Source organism: Colletes latitarsis, chromosome 5 (genome assembly GCF_051014445.1).
Source record: "Colletes latitarsis isolate SP2378_abdomen chromosome 5, iyColLati1, whole genome shotgun sequence".
NCBI classification, from domain to species: domain Eukaryota; kingdom Metazoa; phylum Arthropoda; class Insecta; order Hymenoptera; family Colletidae; genus Colletes; species Colletes latitarsis.
The window spans coordinates 29,523,296-29,544,673 of NC_135138.1; the positions used below are offsets into that span (position 1 = coordinate 29,523,296).

Genomic DNA, 21,378 nt, shown 5'->3' on the forward strand with positions numbered 1-21,378 from the left:
TTATGGCTGTTTGAAAATTGAACCATTTTTATGGGGTTTTTCTCATTTTGCGGAGTCAAGGATAAACTTTTCGGATATTTTTGCAATTTGTACATATTCTCTATCAAAATACGAGTAGTTTGCTTTTTTATACATTAAAATCGTCCAATCCGTTCAGAAGTTATGACGTTTTAAAGATTCGCATGAAAATTCGAGCAAACATTTCTGGCCAGAAATTATATTTTCGGTAAGGAATTTTTTTCTCGAAACTGAGTAGGATTTCGTGGGTATATATAATGACCAAAAATGATTGTAATTGCCCACTGTAACTAAATATAATTTTTTTAGTATGATTTGAAATTTTTTAATTTCGTCGAAAAATTTCACACCTTCTCGAATTTTTTTCTCGAAAGTGGGTAGGATTTCGAGGGTATTTGTATTGACCAAAAATGATTATAATTGACCTCTGCAACCAAAAATATTTTTTCCAGATTGATTTGAAATTTTTTTTTTTTAATTTTTTAATTACTTTTTAACGAAGACTCAATCAAAAAATTGATATTCTTGATTTTCGTTTTATTTTGGCCTCTAGAATCTCCCATTAAAATTTTTCCCAGAGTTGGCCGAACACCCTGTATATTACTGTGAATGAAGTTGTCACTATTGCAAATAGTCTTGGACTACAAAGTGTTCACTCAGAGAAAATTCCTGTTTTTAAATTTGTATATAGTTTTTGCATTAAATGATCCACTTTAGACTGATAGATAATTGGTTTTGTTTCCCTTGATAATTTCGAGAGACGCGTGCAAGAATAGGGCACGTGACCGTGCGTTGCGATACGAACAACCAAGAACCTGGTAAAACATATTACAATATACTATACGCGTAGACGCACGTATTACACACAAGGAAGATCGTACATTACACACAAAGCATTTTATGTATATATATATGTATATACAGTATATAGATACACTGTACGTTGCACAACGATCACTGTGCCAAAAAGACTGTTAGGAAAGGCGTACATAGACAATAGCTAGTACGACAAAAACTCCAAGATATCAGTGCAGACACCAAGTAGAGACGCCGGTGTACCTCCGCACACTGGAAAGCACACCGTAGCACAGGCTACGATCATTGTAGCGATTTATCTGTTCCGTCAACGTGTTCCCCTCGGTTCGCACGATCCCTTTCCACGCTTTGTACTCAGTTTTTTCCCTTTTTCAGATCGACCGTTTCGAATATAGCCTTCGTAGCAAATGTGACGGATCGACGTGCACTTAAAAAAGGTTTTCTAGTTACGAAGATCAGTTCCGTCAGATTTGCACGATCCGACAAAGGTCGTCACATCACCGGGATCAGGCTGATTTTCTTTTCTTTATAATTTAAAAAAAATTTTTTTTTTTTTTTTGGTATTTTTGGTTCACGTCGACCGATGACTTACTCTCATGCCCTCCCATCGTGAAACAGCTCGTAAAGGCCTCAAAGCCCTCAGTGTTCTCATGGAACGGAAGGCCGGGATGTCGGCAGCGCCGGCCATGATTGCGCCCATGTTGATCAGTGACAGCTATTATCATCAAATATTTATCAGATGGACACACGTGTTTCGTGATTGTCGTTGTTATCGCGCAGACGATTGAATAAGAGAAATCCGCTGGAAGGTTCCACGCTGCGATCCCGCTTTGCAGGCAGAGATTGTGGGGCGATATTGGGGTCGAAGGAAAACGGGGGGACAAAGACGGAGGCGATTGTTGCGTCAAAGAGTTCTCAAACGGGACAGTTTTCTCAAAAGATTCTCCAACAAGCTTACGACGAATTTTACGTGGCAAATTCGAATGTCCGAACACGCTTCCTCAACAGCGAGCTTTGCAGAAGAATTTATTCGACGGTATCGCGTCGTAAGCTTGCTTTATCAGGAAACAAAACGTAGTTCAGCTGCAGTATAAATCATGAAATAATATTAGAAACATTCATAAATATTCTTATGAATATCCTGGGGATTCTTTATGCGTGTAATCGTCTTTCTCGTGAATATATCTCTGACAATCGTTCGAGAATGTGTAGCATTTATCGAAACAGATTACGCACATTTAGAATGCACAACTAAAAGGTTGTAACATAGGTTTTGTTGATTCGACAAAACTTACCATGACAATGATAAAATCAAGCCAGCACCAAGCGTTCGTGAAGTACTTTTTGAAACCGAGAGCCAACCATTTGATTAACATTTCGAGGAAGAAAATCACAGTGAATATTCGGTCCATGTAATACAAGATATCTTGCAGAATGGGTCGTGCAGAAAGGTGCACATCTTCCAAGGCCTGGAGCAATTGTCAAATTAATTTCGTGAAAGTTAATAATACTCTCGCGCTTCGAGCCCGACGATATCACTATTATTTTCTATGTTAAAATCGCCAGGCTCTCAGCGTCGAAGAGGATGAAATATTACTTATACTCACGAGTGCCAGACTACTCAAAAGAATCATCGAAATGACGGCAGTCTCAAAATACTGGTTCTCGATTAGTTGGAAGGTCTTCAGTCTCAAGTTGGCCCAACCTTGCCAAAACGGTGCGTCGTCGTCGCCGGCCAGAAACGGGAATTTCTTGTAACAATTTTCCGGGCAACAATCAGCCGGATAATTGGATTCGATGGGGTCCTCGTCTGCTTGGATAATGGCGTCCCCTAACTCGCCCTTTTCTTCGTCTACGTCGTCCTCGAAATCTTGAAACGCACGTTTCAATCAGAAACACGCGATAAATATTTAATTGTAACAGAAAATTAATTTTTACTAACAAGTGCCATCGTCTTGTTCCAAGTCCTCCTTGCTCGCATCCTTCTTTTCTTCGCCGTCCAGAGAATCCATATTACCTTTATGACTTTCGTCTTTGAACACCCTGTTTTTATGGCTGCCATAAGACTTGTTACTGCCAGAGAAATATACAAAAAAAAACAATGTGATCAACACGATTCGATATCAATAATAATTACCAATGGTCCATCAATAGTTTCGACCAACCTGATCGTGTCATCCTCATTCTGATTAATGTAATTGTAGTCCGGCCTGTAGTCATGATGGTTTATCGAATTTCCTATAATTTTGCTGACATTATTCTTCAGATCTCCTTCGAAAAATAAAAATCGTTCTCATCTAATTATTGGTGGAACTTTAAATGTATCGATTTAATAGTGAAATTCGTATACATTTCTTTAATACGGAAAAATGATTGTACGATTCGATGAACACCAAAAATGTTCCATCGTTCTCAAGGAACGATTCGTGACAAGATTATAGTTTACTGATGTTCGTGAATTTTTACTCCAATTTAAGTTAAAGAATAATGTTGCGCGTTAGGAATGATTTTATTCGCATTTCTTCCATACCATGAATAGTAAATTCCATTCCGTCTCCGATAGTAATTTCAAGTTGATTCGTGTCCTTTGCATTCTTTTCCAACTTGCCATCAGCGCGATCTTGGTTCCCGTCGCGATCAGTTCTACCTGCACAGTCACCCAAAATCTCTAACCCGCCCTTATCAAAATAATCTCATCAAAAACATATCCGAGTACGAGAAAGTAACCGATCAGTTACTTGTCTGTTTATAGTCTTCCACTCTTCGAAGATATTAAAAGAAATTTAAAGCCGTAAATTTTTTTTTTTCATTGCGTATAAACTTTTCATCTATTTCTCATGCAATTGTCCCGGTCGCGGTCTAACTCGACTGTTAATAAATATAACTAATATCTCGCGTGGTACACAATGGATCGCGTTTTGTTCCAATCGTTACTTCAATTTTCAATTAAATTCATATATTGTAAGACCAGTATTATGATCGTATTATACGAGTATTAAACGATTCATAATCATAGTGCACGAAAGAAAGCACAACGCTATACGTCACGTAAATTTATAAAAGGTATAGTAGTAGTGAAAATAGTAAATTGAGACGAGTTTATATTCCCACGTCCTTTTCGAATATTATAAAGAAACTTTAATTTTTATCTCATTAACACTAAACCTACCACGACCGGTCAAATGACTGTTTATAAATTTTCGTTTAGAATTTCTAACATACAATATTATTTTACCGCCATTTAACTTCACGACTTTTCTTATAATACAATGAATTTTACAATATTCATATCTATTCTTATTGTTTGTTTTCTGAGACTGTCTTGCCTACCACGACCGGTCATCTGACCGGTTGAATACTTTATATTTGAACTGGATAAAATTTGTGTAAAATATATGTATAACAAAGACGAAAGGAGAGAATCTTTAGTTTTCACTCTCTTAGAACAGTTTTACAATGCGTATTAAAATAGTTCAACTTTAGAAACGTGCAGTTCCGAAGCTATTAGTGTTTTCTCCATAAATGTGGCATCGTTGGAAGCGGCAAAGCCTCCCCTTTAAAGTGGTTTTTGGTTTTTGTCGATCAGACTTTCCGTTTTCGAGATATCGTAATTTATGTAAAAGATAATTTTTGTCAATTCGACTGTCTCGCTGTCCGGCGTACGTAGAATAGCCTATTCACGCGTATTAAAAATACTAAAACTTTAGACGCGTGTAGTTCCGAAACCACTACTGTTTTATTAATTATTGCGCCATTGTTAGCGGCGGTAAAGCTTCCTCTTTAAAGTGGTTTTTGGTTTTTGACGATCGGACTTTCCGTTTTCGAGATATCGTAAGTTATGTAAAAGTGTATTTTTCTTAATTCGACTGTCTCACTGTCCGGCTTACGTACAATAGCCTATTCACGCGTATTAAAAATACTAAAACTTTAGACGCATGCAGTTCCGAAACTATTAGTGTTTTGTTAATTATTGCGCCATTGTTAGCGGCGGCAAAGCTTCCTCTTTAAAGTGGTTTTTGGTTTTTGACGATCGGACTTTCCGTTGTCGAGATATCGTAAGTTATGTAAAAGTGTATTTTTCTGAATTCGACTATCTCTGTCTTCGTCTGACGCGTCGCGCCGGACCTCCTTGTCGCGCGCGAGTCTAGACAGTCACGTGACCAGGAAGCGTAGTATTTCCAAGAATTTACTACGCACTGTCTACTATCTACGCGCGCGGGGGGTGAATGAAGTCGCGCGAGCGCATCAAAAACGTAAACAAAACTTCGGACGCTTATATCTCTGAAACTAGCCACCGCATCGACTTGAAACTAAAATCGCTATATCTCCGGAACTAATAGAGCTATCGACTCTCACAAACGCTCATTTTATCCTTTATCTAATGAGCATATCACCTACTATAATTTATGCTATTTTCTATGTTTATTTTGACATTTACTTTGACGCTCGACTTGAAACAAAAATTGTCATATCTCCGGATCTAATAAAGCTATCGACTTGTTCGAACGCTCATTTTAAAGGGCATTTCATCCCCTATCCGATGACCATATCAACTATTCTAATTTATGCTGTCTTCCATGTTTATTTTGAAGATTACTTTAACGCTACATGCCCAAAGAAGTTCCAGCAATTCCTACTGAACGTACGACTAGTGTACGATAAAACTGGATCATAAATTGTATATTTAATTGAAAATTAATTTAAATGTAAATATAGGATGTTTGCGTAATCACTAGCCAGTACTTTTTCTTAAATAATTGTTTTCTCTAGGACTAATTGTCGACTTGGAACAAAATTCGTTTTGCAGGGCGTTTTATCTTCTATCCGATGAAAATTAAAACATTTTTTGACGTAAGAGAGAAGAATATCTTACGAATAAACATCAAAACATAACTTTCTATACATATAATGCAAAAATTAGAAGTACGTTGCCTCGTAAAAGAGAAAAAGAAAGACTGATCGTTTGATCGGTCATGGTAGGTGTGGGTATACATGGAGTGCCGGTAGGTTTAGTGTTAACGCAAATCCAGAGATGTACCGCGTGAGGATCCACGATCTACTCTCAGAGTAATCCAACAATATCGAAGCGGTTTGTTCGTTTCCCTATAGACGAAACGATTGTTTTCTTCAACGATAAAATAATAGATAAAGCAACGTATAACTGCCAGGCTAATCAGCGAAGCAAAACTTAATTTCCACATTATCAACTTCTTCTTTTACCCCCCATTGTATCATAGACTTTTATTCACAGAACGAAGAGAAATAGCAAACCGATTAAAAAATTTGCATAAAAAATCGAACATGCCAGTCAACGTGTTATTCTGTCGAGAAAAAAAAAAATATGCAAACGTTAAACAAAATAAAAATAATTGGTTCAACAGTACGAAAGATTGATTTTGCTAATCGTTACGCGCTGTTTATCTTTTTTTTTATATATATATATTTTGTTTTAAGAGAGGCAATCGTGTTTGGAAAATGATTTCGATCGTCGACTGGCACCGAAACGAAAAGAAAGTCTGAAAAAAGTGAAAAGCAGAACTGAAAACAGTGCCACGAACTACACAGCGCACACAGCAAGCGATCTGATTGGATATAAACCTTCTTTCCAACTGTTGGACGGTCCCTCACCTGGCGCCTGATCGGATATCTGATTGGTGAATTTGGCTCGCATCAATTTAGCAAGATAAAGGACATTTCGCTTGATCCACTTAACGAAACGTGCTATTCGATCGATCGCCTCCGTGATCTTGTTCGTATCGTTGTCTGCTGTCGGCGCCGAAAGATTCGACGAACCGAAGTTGCTCAGCAACAAGGCCAAGAAGAGATTCAGCACCTATTCGTTACAGACACGACGTCAAGTTTTTAACCATTTGCATACAACTTGTTCTCCTCAACTGGTCGAGTGAAATACAGGAAGGAATTTAAAAACGCTTCAAAGCTGCTGACATCTTTCTCGACTATCAATCGAACGATCAATTTTTTAGACCGCACTGTTTACTGTATCTCACTCCTTCGTTTTCTTTTCCCTTCGAGAATTTGCACATTTAATAGAATTTATCGTGAACATCACGGATGTCGTTTCTTCGCAGGAAGACTGCTATAGTCAGCCTCGATAGAATCAGTCTCTCAAGGTCACCGAATCCCACTCCACGCTTCTTCGCTTCGCTCCAGCTGTGTCTGAGAAATAAAAAGCTCACACTTACAGTCCCTTGTGAAATTATACAGCCTTTTCGACCCCAGGGTCTTTGGATTCTGGCTTAGTTATATGATTAATTATTGCGCTAATGACGATCAAATAATAAAGTACTTGGTTAAACTTAGACTTATTAACTAATTGATAGTACGTTGAATTTATCAAAAACCCAACTAATTCACTATTTTAAAAATATTTTAACCAGTTCACCCTACCAGTCGAGAGTTAAGGTTGAGGAACGTTTGATGACAGATCGAATATACCATTTCGTTCCTCGCTGACTATACTTACAACCAGATTACCAATGACAACCGTGGCCAAGAAGAATGGTATGCACGAGACGTCGCCAACGAGCATACAGTCCCACATGGACTCGATCCATTCTCCGCAGAGCACTCGAAAGACGATCATGAACGAATGCATGAAATCGGTGAAGTTCCATCTTGGTAGCTCGCCGTCGGGAAACCGATCGACGTTGTCCGTGTAGTTCTTGCCGAACAGCTGCATACCCATCACGGCGAAGATGAAGATGATGATGCACAACACGAACGTCAAGTTACCCAACGCGCCCACCGTTCTGCCCATGATGGAAATCAGCAGATTCAACGTGGGCCACGATTTTGCCAATTTGAACACTCTCAGCTGCAAACGAAAGAATTATTTTGATCTTCCATTTGAAATAAATAACAATTTTTGAGTATCTCGTAGCTGAAACATACCAATCTGAACGATCGTAACACGGAGAGACCTTGCACACCTTCCAAGCCTAATTCCAGAAGCGAGAGGGCGACGATGATGAAGTCGAAGATGTTCCATCCTTCTTGAAAGTAATACTTGGGGCTCATTGCTACTAATTTCATCCCTGCTTCGATACCGAATGTCGCCGTGAAGAACTAAAATTTATGCACGTATATTAATATAACATTGTCTTGGAGAAGAAGCAAACATGCGTTTAATGGTTACCAATAGCTATGGTTCTGCCACTAGTGTACTTAACCCTCTCGGTTAAATTCTTTACGAAAAGGGTTTTATTAATTTTTTGAATAACTCTGATATTTTGCAACTGAATCCAAGTTTGAATTTTTTATTTATTAAAATCGAGCCTTCGTGGGCGGAGATACGCCGAGAGGGTTAACAAACGAAAGAAGAAAGCAAAGTTAAATCAATTTGTGCAACGTGCGATCGTCTCCAAGCGCCTAAAATTTTTCTGGCACTGTTTTGCTTACGTAATTTCCCGTCTTGAGCACCCTTTCCATATCCTTGTCCATGTCGTGGTGATCCAATGCCATGAAGAGCGTGTTGACGACGATACAAAGGGTGATGAAAAGTTCTACGAACGGATCGAACACCACAAGAGACACATATTTTTTAATTTCTAGCCACAACCAGCAGCAATCCCACACGCAGAAGATATCGATGCAGCGCAACATGGCTGCCAACGCTTTTTCCTTGAATCTGGGCCCTTCTTCATCGTCGTCTGTCGGAAAGTAATAGGTCGAAACTGTAACGCGTGTTAGTAATTTTGTCTGGCACCACTCTTTTTGGGGAAAGAGGTTTTCTCATTCGTCAAGCTTGTTCTTTGTTTTTTTTCGGACCACAGATTATATACGAACAGGCAGGCGTGTACTGTTACAGCGAACCAAAGAAAATAACCAAAATCTTTGGAGGGCTAGACTCTATCTACAGAGCAAAAGCAGTCCAATGAGACACGTACAAAGACTCAGGGATCTGATCTTACACGAAACTTATTAATCGGTTCCAAAATGGCCGATGTAAGTCGAGGCAAACATAGTCAAGGATTCTTTCAACAGTTCTCGTGGTTTGTTTAAACAAATCTCTGAGTCGCTGTAAATACGAACAGCGGGGATTTAAACGCGGTTGCCTCAGAGGCTACGTCCAAATACAAAGGGAGCTAAATTAGCAAACAGGGTGATGCAAATGTTACGCAAATTCGTGGTGATTATGTGTGCAGTGTAGTTTTACTCCAAAAGGGTGCGTGTCGGAGGGAAATCAAGAGCAAATTGTGGTAAAATCAATCGAAACGGATGCTCGATACATGATCAATCCCCAACTGGTAGGGTTGAAACGCTAGTCGCGTAATTCATTGAGGGCATCTAGTGGATGTTTGTGATATGGGCATGGTTTATGATATGTGGGTCATTTAAAAGTTACTATCAGACTAATCACGACTGAATTTAAGAACTAATGATTCCACAAGCTCAGCTAAGTTCGATGCCATTCGACCAGTTGAGGGTTAACGTTGCTCGGAACAAGTGAGTCGTCACATGGCACAACATATCAACTACAATCAGAAGATAAAAAATGAGTATGCTTAGGACGAGCGAAGGAAAGTACGAATGGCGGATCTGTCCTTCGAACGTCGCGATATTTGGTGCAGCAACAAGCATGTTCAAAGCGATCGAAGTGCGACTATGCGTGCGTAGTTGCCTAGTGTCGACGGTAAACTTTATTTGGAAAGCTCTAATCGCGATGGCCAGAGCGTCGAATTTAGACTTAACGTTGGCGGAACTCGGTCAGTGAAGCGTTTTAAAACCTACGATCCGATTGTGCAGTTGAGGCGTACGCGGCGGTGCCTTCGATAAAATTCTGGCAAAATGAAAAAATGATAACTTCGCTGCAGTTTATATCGTAGGTAAAGTAAAAGCAATAATCCAGGCACGAAGCGACCAAGATGTCGTGCAGCTGCAGCGAGGATATTAATCTGTGTCGTATCGTCAGGAAACCAAACACTGTTTCCCCAAAAGAAAACTACTACAGACTGTTAAAATCCATTCAACGAGGTCTTACGCGTATCGTTTACAATTCCCGTATAAAATCGTCGCACATTTTACGAATCACGACTTTTTACACCGATACTTCGATCGAGCAATGCCATCTTCTTTGCTGCGACAGTAGGAACGAAAATAATATATATCCTTTACAAGACGTATCGGAACGAACAAAGAACCGTACCATGCACTGTTGTACATCGTGTCACCGATGTCCAATAAAATTATGTCGTCATCTCACAACGTTTAATACAGTTATAAATTGAAATTAAATAAAAAAAAAAAAAAAACAGAAGTAGTAGTGAAAAAGAAAGGATTCAGTCTACTATGTACAAGGCGCTCAGACAAAAATCTTCAGCACTGAATGTCAATCGAAGAAAAGAAATACAAGAGTCTCAACAACGGTGTACATCAAATTATAGGATGCTCATCACACAAGAGATACACATCTGTGATAAGGGTGATAAACTGTAAAAAATGACGTAAGATGGACGGATTCTCGACATTACCTCCTTGCTCCGGTGTTCTGCTCTGACGACCGGCTGCTTGTTCTATTATATCGTTCAGCACCATCACGTCTGAAAATATGTATTTGATCAGTATTTTCTATTCGTGTAAAAATACTATCAGAATCGTACCTTTCATATCAACGACAGCGTGTTGTTGAGAAGGCTCTATAAACGGATTGTCTTGTTGCTTTGCCTTGCCCATTGGATCGTCCAGGTCACCCTCCTAGGAGATAAATCGTACCATTTATACTTCGATCTCCATTTCTTTGCAACCAACAGATCTCAACTATTCCCATGTTAATATCTCCAAGTGTTTGAAAGGAGCCACTATTAAAGTCTTGTGGCAAGAGGAGCCCACCACGTCCCCTCCTCCTTCGTAACTAAATTCAACAAAATTGTAATAAAATACCCGGTTGGAAAGACTAGTGTTCCATTCTGAAAAATGGCGAGTGATCGCAGCCTACCAAGAAACCCTCGTACTCGGAGACATTAACGTGACAATCAGTGTATCTCTCCGGCCTCCGATACTCACGTAATGGTATTTCTGATTAGAATCCGTGAAATGTCCATTGACGGAGGGTGGCCTGACTGATCTGATCCTCAACTGACTCTCTTTCGTCATCGGTTTCCCAGCGTTGGCGATGCCACCGATTAGATCGCCGTGAGACGTGTACGAAAACCGCGAAGCGTGGGACGTGTACGAGGAGTGCCTAGAGCCGAGATTGGCATAGTAACCGGAGACCACGATAGTACCATTTTCCTCGGACATCGGCGTGACCGCGTTCGAATCGTCGGCGTACGGAAGGTGTTCTTGGGCGTCGAGGTACGTGGATAGCACCAACGGTTTCCTGTCGCCCCCAGGAGGCGCGACGAAACGACCACGACCGTTTCTTATCGTGAACTGATGGCTACCACGACTGCTCCGGCGAAGATTAAACGGTGAGCCAGGTAGACTAAGGCTCGCCTGAAATTACAACAAAGCGGACCACCGCTTTTCTCTCTCACCGTTCTCGTGCTTCTCTGGAGGACGCGGATGAAGGGTCAGGATCGGGGGTACGCGTCAAAGGGACCAGGGTTTCTTATACCTCCTCGAGCAACGATTATGAACATTCCACGATCTTTCGTTAACGTATGAATCGTAGGCGCTATCGAAGCTGGCAATGTCTGGTGAATGCCTCCCCGCAACGTGAAGTAAAGAGTTTCGATCCCAAGACAAACAGAGGATATCATGAAGTCGATGGATGTGCTCTAATGACTTGATACGTCTGATACAAATGAGATCGGTAACGTGTTTCTAGGATCGTACGTTTCAACTTAGAGGAAGCATCGGTAGCGAAAAGATTTTTGGAAATGTTTGTAGCTTTCTTCGCTTGATATAGTAACTCGTTTTCCGTACGAACACATTGATCTTTTAATATTCTGCCTTCCATTATTTCGGTTAAAAGTAAACGAGAGACATGCATCCATAAACAAGGGTACACGTAAATGATCAACAGGTCGGAGACAAATTCAATTGGCTGCTCAAGGTCGGTACCCCCACTCTTGAATCACTTTAAGGGGCGGAGCGTTCTCGACGACCTTGAACGGCCAAGTCGATTGCATTCTAACTCGGTGGATCGAACGACGGAGATCACAGCATCACAGATGGATCAGAAACAGTAACAATAGGGAAACAGAACACACCGAAAGCGACTTTGTATCAATATCGTCGTAAAAACATCGTCTGGGGGGGAACGCGTAGCTGTACTTTCAGTGTCTCTACGGTTTAAAGAAACGCGAACTCGAGAACAAAAATTGTATTCGTACTTGAAACGATTCGCTACATCATTTTTAGCAATCGCTAATCGTCCTCCGTGATAACGACTAAGTTGACGCATGATATTTTTTTTTATTTTTTCACACCATTCCGACACGTCAGACTTGGGACGCGTTGACATGATTCGGATCGTGGATCCTGTACAGCTATTTAGTACGTACGGTCGGTGCTGACAGATACGTCGTGACACACATACCTTCCGCAGGCTTTCCTGGTAGGCATAAGTAAACTGGCCATTAGCGGCGCGAGAGACCTTAAGAAAAAAACAAGAAAAGATATCTCCTACCAAACGGCTCGTAACGTGGTCTAAAGTGTACACCAAGGAGGCACTCGATACGGATATGTTTATAATAAATACTAGCAAAGCGTACATACACAGTAGAGCAAGATGTTTACGCGCGTAGATGATACACAACTCGTCGCAACAAATATCGAGGGAAAGTTACTCAAACTCTTATTTAAGGAATAGAAGAATGGGAGACACGAAGATCGGTGAGATCCATCCTCTGCAGCCATCTTTCACGGGTATTTGCGGTTCGAGCGCTCAAGGACTCGCCATATTCCCAGCTAGCTTCATCAGGAGTCTGCGGATGTACTGTTTATTTATCTTACTGGTTCATCTTTCAGCAAATCCTCAGACGTTCGATGTCGCTAGCTGGACCACACCGAATAAACACATAAATTTACGTCGACGTCTCGTTTACCTTCTTGACAATGCCTTCCGCAGCGACGAAGTTTCGTTAGCAAGAAAATATCTAATATAAATTCAATTCTCTGTTTGTAAAACCTTGCCCATTATTTTTCACGATCCGACAGTTCGTATCTCCTTTCTCTACTAAAAACACATGCGTTCGCATGCAAGACAGCACAATGAGTTCAAAAAGTACGCAATGCCAGACCCGATTTACTCTTCCACGACCGGAAGTCGAGACTTGAACCGATCGTACCGCGCGAGAGACTGAATTAGCGAGCAAATCAACGTAAAACAAGGAGTTCAAAAGCATCCTAACGAAGTACCAAAAGTATTTGTACGACAAGCATGCTACAGAGCGACAGATTTTTGGTGGTAGGGCTCGACTCGTCGAGGTAGGCAAAACACGCCCCAATAGGCCAGCGTTCGTAAAAAAATCGCGCGAAAATCGTTCGACTCTTCCACCCTTGCGAAGCTCGCCTCCAAGCATCCTTTCACACCCCTAAGCTGCGATCGCCATGTTCCACACACCTCTATAAACGATCCTTCGTCCTCCTAACCTTTACTCTCGATACTTATCGCGCGATACGATTGCAAATCGTCCTTGCATCCATCCAGACTAACGCTCTGCCTGCTCCGAGGACTCTAAATAGTTAAACTGTGCTCAGTTTGCCGACGAGTCGAGTCAACATCGAACAGCCTCGCGTGATCTGCTCTCGTGAAAGCGAGGTCAGGGGACAAGTTCGAAGGAACAAAATACGTTACGTTACAGGAGGAGATAATCGACGATGCATACGCCGGTCGGATACTTACGGCGCTCACTTTTCGCACTTTAGTGGTGGTGGTGTGGTTGTTGATCTGTTTCACCCTTTGCTCGCTGACAGACTCGATCGAACGTATGCTCATCCTTTCCTTGTTGTTGTCGTCGTTCCCTCTTTCCTGGCCGACGAACAGCTCGTAACTGTGACACGAAAAATCCGAGGGCGACTTGACGATCTGGTCCACCGCGTTCGCGGCGGCCACCGCCGCTGCCTCCCTCGCTGCTGCCTCCCTTGCGGCCAATTGCTTGTTCTCTTTCGCCAGGGCGGCTTTCTCCGCTTCCTGGTGCGTTCCAAACATGAAACAGAAACCCTCGTATCAGATATAGTTCGTTCAAACTGGTCCATAATAGAACTGGAGGTCTCAACAGAGGCTGGGTGAACCTTATCTCGATCTTCAACCCTTTGCACTCTAAGCACTAATTACACGAATTATATTTCAATTTTGTTACCAGCAGCTCCCAATACTTTTAAATAGTTTATTTGAAATTTACATTAACAAACAAATTTAATATCTGTTTTATTTATTCTATTAAAATCAACTCAAGTTGAAATGTGAGGATCTTGGATGAAAAGATTACGTATGTGTCGACAACCGACAAATGAGCTCCTGAGACAAAAACTAACGTCGACATAGGGGTGTACAGGGTTAAGTATTGTTAAAGATGCCACTTTGAGTTAATTTTTAAAACAGATATTCACTATAACGTGTATCAATCTTATTCAGATTGGTGGAGCACTCATTAGAATTGGGCAAATAAGTAAATTAACTAGACTAACGAGTGTCTGCATCCCCACTCTAGTTTACACTGCTCTAGGAGATCACACTGACAGTAGAGGAGCAAGTAGACTGTAAAAAGTGGGGATGCAAGTGCTCGTTAGCCCCCATTAGGACGTAATTTTTCCAAGTTTCTTGGATAAGTTCGAAAGAAAACGTACCCTGATGGCTTCCTCTTCGGCAGCTTCCTCCTCCTCGGCCTTCTTTTGCAATTCGTCGTAGGACATCGCGACGATGGCGAGAATCAAGTTGACGAGATAAAACGAGCCGAGGAAGATGATGACTATGAAGAACAACATGTGCCACGGACCGGCGGATCTTAGTACCAACTGATAGAGATTCTCCCAGTAATCTTGAGTCATCAGACGAAACGCGGAGAGTAAGGCCCAACCGAAGGTGTCGAAACTCGTGTAACCGTAATTCGGATTATCGCCGTATCCTTGTAAACACGTGTAGCCAGGAAGGCACTGCCTGCGCTCGAGAGAATTCTGTTAGAATGGAAACGTTGGGCGACCAGAGCGCGTTAGAAGATGCAAATTACCCTGCTCCAGATGAATTTCCGCACAGGGGCATGTTTTTCGCCTCGTCCACGTACCAATTAGCTGAGCCAAACAAATAAATTGCTTAGAAAACGTTCGGGGTCCTCTAATGGCCGCTCAAACTCGGGCTACGACTACTTAATTCATTTGTTGCTCAACGATCCAAGATTCTCACAGCCTACACTTTGAGGAAAGCGCTTGGATATCTCGAAATCCTTGCAAAAGCTAGCCTACGTTTCGACCTGGCTCGAAGGACGTTATGAGAATGAGATTCTAGACGTCGAAGCATAGGAATAGCAAATAAAAATGATGAAAGGTACTTTAAGCAGTTTTATTATAGCTGGAGTAAGTTTAAAAATTCTGCAAGTAGTCCTAGCCCTAGTTGGAACAGACGATTTCCAATCGTTTACACCGATGAAAAATTTACAAAAGTTATTTGGTCAATTTTTTGTCAGTGCACACGTTTGGAGACTGTCAGGGTTCGTGTATCGAGCCAGTGAGATAGAACTTCTCTCGATAGGAATCTCCACGGACGCCATTTTGGTTGCGTACGTACTTTCGTTACTAACGAATCGCTCCCAGTTTTCATCGGTGAGATTGCCCCAGGAGCCGTCCTTGGGAAAGTTTTTTATACACTTTTGCGTGAGAACCCCCATGTAAATCTGGAGGCCCATCAGCGCAAAGACGGAAAGAGAGAACATCGTCAGGATTATCACATCGCGCAGGTTCTTCACGGATTCTATCACAGCGCCGACAATGGTTTTCAGACCTAGACAACGAGAGAAAAGGACAGCGGACTCAGTTAGAAATCCTGCGTGTCGGGTTCGGTTGGACGTTAACAGACCGCTTGTTCGTTTCAGCGTGTGGAAAGAGATGACGGAGCTGAGAATAATGGATCGAGATGGATGAGGGGGTGGGGATGACGATTAAGAGGGGGCGGAATAGGCGAGCAGAAGAAACGACGGTGACGGTAGCCGATGACCAAGTGTAAGAACATTGATCGATACAGTTCGATGATTATTGAGATCGATGGATGAGCGTGAAAGATACAGAGAGGGGGGGCTGATGGAAAAAAAATTTTAACGCCGGAATAAAGAAATGATATAAATGTTTTTTGATGTGGGGGGTGAGGGGGGGGGGGGGGGGTCGAAGATAGAACAGGCGTTACTCGGTGATGATTGCGAAAAGAATGTGTACAGCGACCGCGACAAGTGTCTATGACCTCTATATCTGCGTCTACGACCAATTTCTATTTCTCTAAGCATACCTGGTACAATAGCGACAGTCTTCAAGGCTCGGAGGACTCGAAATGTCCTGAGAGCGGCAAGGTTGCCTAGATCTATGCCCATCGTCACATAACTGCAATACACCCGAACATCACACACATTACAGTGATACAAACAAAAAAACAAAACGTTAGAAAAGAGTTGAGGATAATAAATTACTCAAAGGGTTACTCGCTACTGTTCCTATGGCCTACCAAAAGTCTGCTTGAAACTGCGTGTATCATAAGATAGCTATTACTGCATGCACGATGTATATAATATTTAATTTGTCACGGTATCACGGGAATCAATGCCTCGTTATGTTTTTCTTCGAACAATATCACTCGAGTCTTTCTCGTGGAAGGAGCAGAGAACGAAAGCTACTATATTCTCGTGATTCCGAGTCGTTATCGAGTACATGTTACGTCGAATAAATACACGTATTGACCATCTATCAACAATTACGTAATATATGTTATATATAGAAGATATATAATATATACAGGATGCGTCGTACGATCGGAATCGATTCTAACTCTCGTGTCGTCGACGATGGGGCAAATATGGCGGAGAAAAGAAGTACTTTCTTTTAATGCACAGTTGAATGACGTTTTAGAAGATTTTTACACTTTGCAGGAGTATTTTCGCTTACAGAACCCGTTCGACTTCTTCCTCCGTTAATTTGATCCATCATGGACGAAACGGATTCAGCCCCAATCGCACCACGCATCGTGTACAAGTACTAAACTACAAACAATTAATAAGTGATTCATCGAATCGACTGTTTATACTATGCTAATCAACATTACGATGATAATAAAGATACTCTTCGTCTGTGGTTGCTAGACATAATAAATTCTCTATCCCTATCTAGGTGGACTAATTCGTATACCTGTTCGTATTCGTGTGACTATACGTGTGTACATGTAGATGTTTATTGTACGTATACTGGCAAATAGTGTGTAAACATGAGAAGAGAGACTGAAGTACTTGATAAACTCGGTGCTACAGAAATTTTTTTATAGCGTAATCAAAGGTATCTAGCGTGGTCTACTGTCATAACCTGAACATCTAACTTGATACTAATTTAGCGTTCTCGTTGGGGAACGCTTCTCTGCGCCAACTGGTCGTACGGAGGTCGACGTGATCGTTTCAAAATCAGTCCTGTCGACGCGGTTACGGCTAGGATCATCATCGTGATTACGAATCTACCCGTGGCACTAAGGAAACACAGGAAAAACAGAACGTCTGCTCAGGCTGATCGGTTCGAAGCCTGTTTTCAGATTTAAATCGATTAAAGCGTGTCGAACTCGTCGAGTCTAACGTGCCCAATGGAACCCATTGCTAATGTAGGTAGATTCGTTGATGATTCTCCAGAGAAAAGCGTGAATTTCATCTCCGTTGACGGTTTTCTCTTTATCTCGATCTCAAAGTTCGAATGAATTCGCGTCGAACGAGAATGTTTCCGTTCGGTGGAATTAACACGGAAAATTCGTTTGGGAGAAGATTTGAAAATTCGAACTCACGCTTTCACGAGACCCACCAGATCTTACCACCGCACGACGCGTCGTTTTATATGATTTTCTCTTCTTTGAATCAACTATGCGAGCAACACGTGTCAATTATTACCGAGACAATCTATGTATCTCAATCGTGTAACCGTATTACGTGAAATTATGAGCTCATTAACCTAAGGAGAGTTATCCTATATTGATGTATACCTTCGATCGAACATCGTTAGCTGGTTTTATCAATGGCTACAACTTTGCAAACTATGTAGGGTGGGTTTCAAGATTTCTTTTTCTGTCGAGTTTAGTCGATTTTCGATATCGTCCGCCATTTTAACGCTACGTGATAGAGCTATGCACCTTTCTTGATTCTATTCTCTTTCGTCACACGCTGTACTCTACCGTAATGGTCGTTTGTCATTTCTGTACCGTTCGGTATTCTTTTCTTTTCTTTTCTCTTTCTTTATTAAAGAATAAGTTTTTAACTACTCACGCTAAAGCTATAACTACGAAGTCGAGCCAATTCCATGCATCTCTAAGATAGGTAAAAGGCTGCAGAATGAAACCCCTCGCCATCACCTTAACGGCGGACTCAAATGTGTAGATGCCCGTAAATATCACTCTGAAAACAACAAACACACCACTCAGCTTTAAATGCGATTTCTTTACGCGCGTGTACGATTCTCTACTGCCTATCTCACGTTTCGTCACACTCCACTGATGCGTCGCGTCAGCGACGCCATCGCGTCACACAAAGGACACCTCAAACCAACCCATACCGAATTATTTCGATATTCCCTGTTTGCAAGTAGCAACGAGATCGAGTTCTCAACAATACTTTCGCTCTCTCAAACATTTGCACCAAGTTTGCAAGCGTTTGACGAACTTCAAACAATCACATTACAAATTTCAACGACTAAACTTTCGGAGAAAAGGAAATACGACCATTGCTGTTCTAAAATAACAAGTTTGAACATGTTTGACAAAGTTTGAACAACTCTAAAACGCAATCTTATCATTGTTTGAGGTATCTGTGTGAGAATCGAATAGATCTCAACGCTATTCGAGAGGTATTTCATCCCCCCATTGGTAAAATGGAGCACGTTCGAGGCAGAGGGTCAAATTTTTGCGTAGACTGTCCTTCGCGAGCGAATAGCGTCGCTTCAGCTAAACTACGCGACAGTGTCCGATCGCTATCGGCGTCTAAATTATTACAGATCGCCGTAGACAGACTACGTCGAGCACGACCCGAGCGAACAATCGTTTCGTTGTTAAACATACGAAACAGATGTTTCATCGTAACGATTCCTCTATGTTATCGCGAGTTCTCTGTCGTCGTTATTATTAAATATTATTCGCACAGATCGCTCACGTCTACGCTACCTCTAGAGAGACTAGGACAAAACTTACCAACGGAATACAATTTATCACAGTCTCTACTCATATATTAGAGCTATAACACGTAGAACATTGCTTGAAAATATCTATTTTTTACAACGTGTACTCGCCGTAAGCTTTCGATGGCTTTCTCCGAAAATTGCAAAGCGACACAGAATCGCCCGTGACGGAGAAATCTATCAACGAATTAAAATATATTCTCGCAAGACATCTCCGGCTTAGGCTCGTAAGCACGCTAGGCTACGTTGATTCACAGTCACTGCAGAGCAAGCGAAAATATATATTGTCTGAGAGAATAAAGAAACTCGTTGGAAAATGTATCCACGTGTCGACTCGATTATTTCGAAAGGGTCCGCGACCACGCGAAAAGTTTTGCGTTTCCACAGCGTCGATCGCAACATTCTCGGTTCGTCTCGGTTAATATCGGTTCGATCGAAGCGCAAAACACCTGTTCGTATACTTTCTTTTAGTTTGCTTATTCGCTTCCATCCATCCAAGAATCATATACAAGTCTCTTTTTATTCTGGATCCTTCTTTTTCACGTCGCACGAGTATCGGTCTTTTGCCTCGGGATTAATCGGTTCGAGGAAAATAGAGTGTCCGCCGTTTCGTTGCACGGGATCGATACTCGTGCGCGTGTAAATAAAAATTACAGGAAAAAGAAAACAAAAAAAAAGTTTAAAAAGAATCCGAGGAACGACGGAACGTAGGCAAAGAGTTAATCGAATTCCTTCGTCTCGCTAATTAACGAGGCGAGGTGGACGAACGATACTCACTCCGTAGACTCGATGGTGGGCGTAGTGGGCATGATCATGAGTATGCAGTTAACCAATATTGTAGTGATAATGAAGAGGGAGAACAGTGGGTGAACCAATATGTAAATGGCCACGCGTCGTATTGGGTTGAACGGGTCGAGGATCCACATCGCGTCTGTCGCTGAGAACCTGAATATGTCCTTTCCCTTGCTGATGACGACGAAGGTCTAGAAACACACGGTCCCGTTAAGAAACCCACCGACGAACAAAACGTGCAATTATAAAATTACGCTCGGGGATTCCAATTAACGCTACCACACCCTCAATCGATATTTAAGTTAACCCATTTTATCAAAACAACCCGCGGCTGCTCCTGCAACCTTTACGTAACGATCGTCGAAGCTACGAAAATATTATTTTTTATTATTAAAACTAACTTTGGAACTTATGGTCTCTTGGAGAGTAATAAAATGGCTGTGCAAATAGCGATCGAAGGTGGTTGTTTGGAACGGTGTAAGTTCTGATGGATACCCTTTGGTTATGATAGAAAGTATCGATATCCTCGAGAGGTGTGGAGGCCAACTCGGGTGGAAATTCGTTGTGCAGTCGGACCGGGATCGGTGCTCCTTGCTCGAGCATCGGATCCGGCTGAGGACCCTCGTCCACGTCCTCGTCGTCATACCGAACCTGCGAACGAAGATACTTCTAATTACCCTGGTCCCTAGCGAGCGACAGCGATAAAGATCGAGCTCTTCATACATTGCATTAAATCATCGTTACCGTACAGACGTGCTAGAATTCTCTGTACAATGATATCACGCGCTACATCCTCGTTCACGTGCGCACCGTGGCCCAGTGGCTCGCCAAAAAAACTGATCGAGCGATCAAGGGTGAAACAAATATTTCCAACACGTACGTATAAGAATATTCCGGGTGTCCCCAAAAAAAGAATATCGAGACTTCACCGACACTCGTATAGCGTAGACTGATAGAGTGAGAAAAAACAACGTTGCACAAAATATATGTACGACATGTTTTTTTGTATGCGTGAGTGACCAGCGCTTGGAAATATTCATTTGTATCGTCGTCTTCTATGTGTGCACCGATTATTCATAACCCGCTTCTAGATGAGCTTCTATGCGTCGTATCGGTTTTAGAGCGGTATTGTGCATCGCAAGACAACGGTCCCGAGCTTCAAGGCAGGCACCACCTCGACTCCAACCGAAGATAACGGGTTTACCAATCGCATTCTTCGCTCGACAAGGAGGCGTCACCTTTGTCCGTCGAATTGATCGCGAGCACAATTACTAATTCCCAATAATAATACGGGGTCTCGTGCTGGTTTCGATTCCAACAATTAACATGCTTATTAGGTCCACAAATTTTATTGACAAAATTACTTTGCCGCCAATGTTCAAAGAGGGTGCAACGTCGCCATCTTGAAACCTGCAGTTGACTCGAACTTTTTCCATTAATGCCTCTACC

The 21,378-nt window shown here is 41.8% G+C and overlaps 1 protein-coding gene across 43 annotated transcripts in view; it reads right to left on the reverse strand.

The window, feature by feature from the left end:
* Para (sodium voltage-gated channel paralytic) overlaps positions 1-21,378 on the reverse strand; it is a 65,135-nt gene that overhangs the window by 17,389 nt on the left and 26,368 nt on the right. For 4 of the 43 annotated variants that reach the window (XR_013079678.1, XM_076764958.1, XM_076764951.1 and 1 more), the window contains 21 exons: positions 20,425-20,580; positions 19,915-20,120; positions 18,234-18,362; positions 16,235-16,326; positions 15,524-15,736; positions 14,970-15,030; positions 14,590-14,899; positions 13,646-13,933; positions 12,338-12,394; positions 10,858-11,289; positions 10,455-10,548; positions 10,326-10,394; positions 8,254-8,528; positions 7,747-7,920; positions 7,319-7,669; positions 6,433-6,667; positions 3,365-3,502; positions 3,000-3,105; positions 2,777-2,907; positions 2,442-2,704; positions 2,130-2,303 (listed from right to left, as the gene is read on the reverse strand). Coding sequence is in view for 42 of the 43 variants with exons in the window: in XM_076764958.1 (XP_076621073.1) it covers positions 2,130-2,303; positions 2,442-2,704; positions 2,777-2,907; positions 3,000-3,105; positions 3,365-3,502; positions 6,433-6,667; positions 7,319-7,669; positions 7,747-7,920; positions 8,254-8,528; positions 10,326-10,394; positions 10,455-10,548; positions 10,858-11,289; positions 12,338-12,394; positions 13,646-13,933; positions 14,590-14,899; positions 14,970-15,030; positions 15,524-15,736; positions 16,235-16,326; positions 18,234-18,362; positions 19,915-20,120; positions 20,425-20,580 (3,954 nt within the window). In the remaining variant the exon portion in view is untranslated. Of the gene's footprint in view, positions 1-1,426; positions 1,550-2,129; positions 2,304-2,441; positions 2,705-2,776; positions 2,908-2,999; positions 3,106-3,364; positions 3,503-6,432; positions 6,668-7,318; positions 7,670-7,746; positions 7,921-8,253; positions 8,529-10,325; positions 10,395-10,454; positions 10,549-10,857; positions 11,290-12,337; positions 12,395-13,645; positions 13,934-14,589; positions 14,900-14,969; positions 15,031-15,523; positions 15,737-16,234; positions 16,327-18,233; positions 18,363-19,914; positions 20,121-20,424; positions 20,581-21,378 lie in introns of those variants that run through there. The other 39 variants (XM_076764963.1, XM_076764960.1, XM_076764953.1 and 36 more) reach the window with 28 other exon arrangements.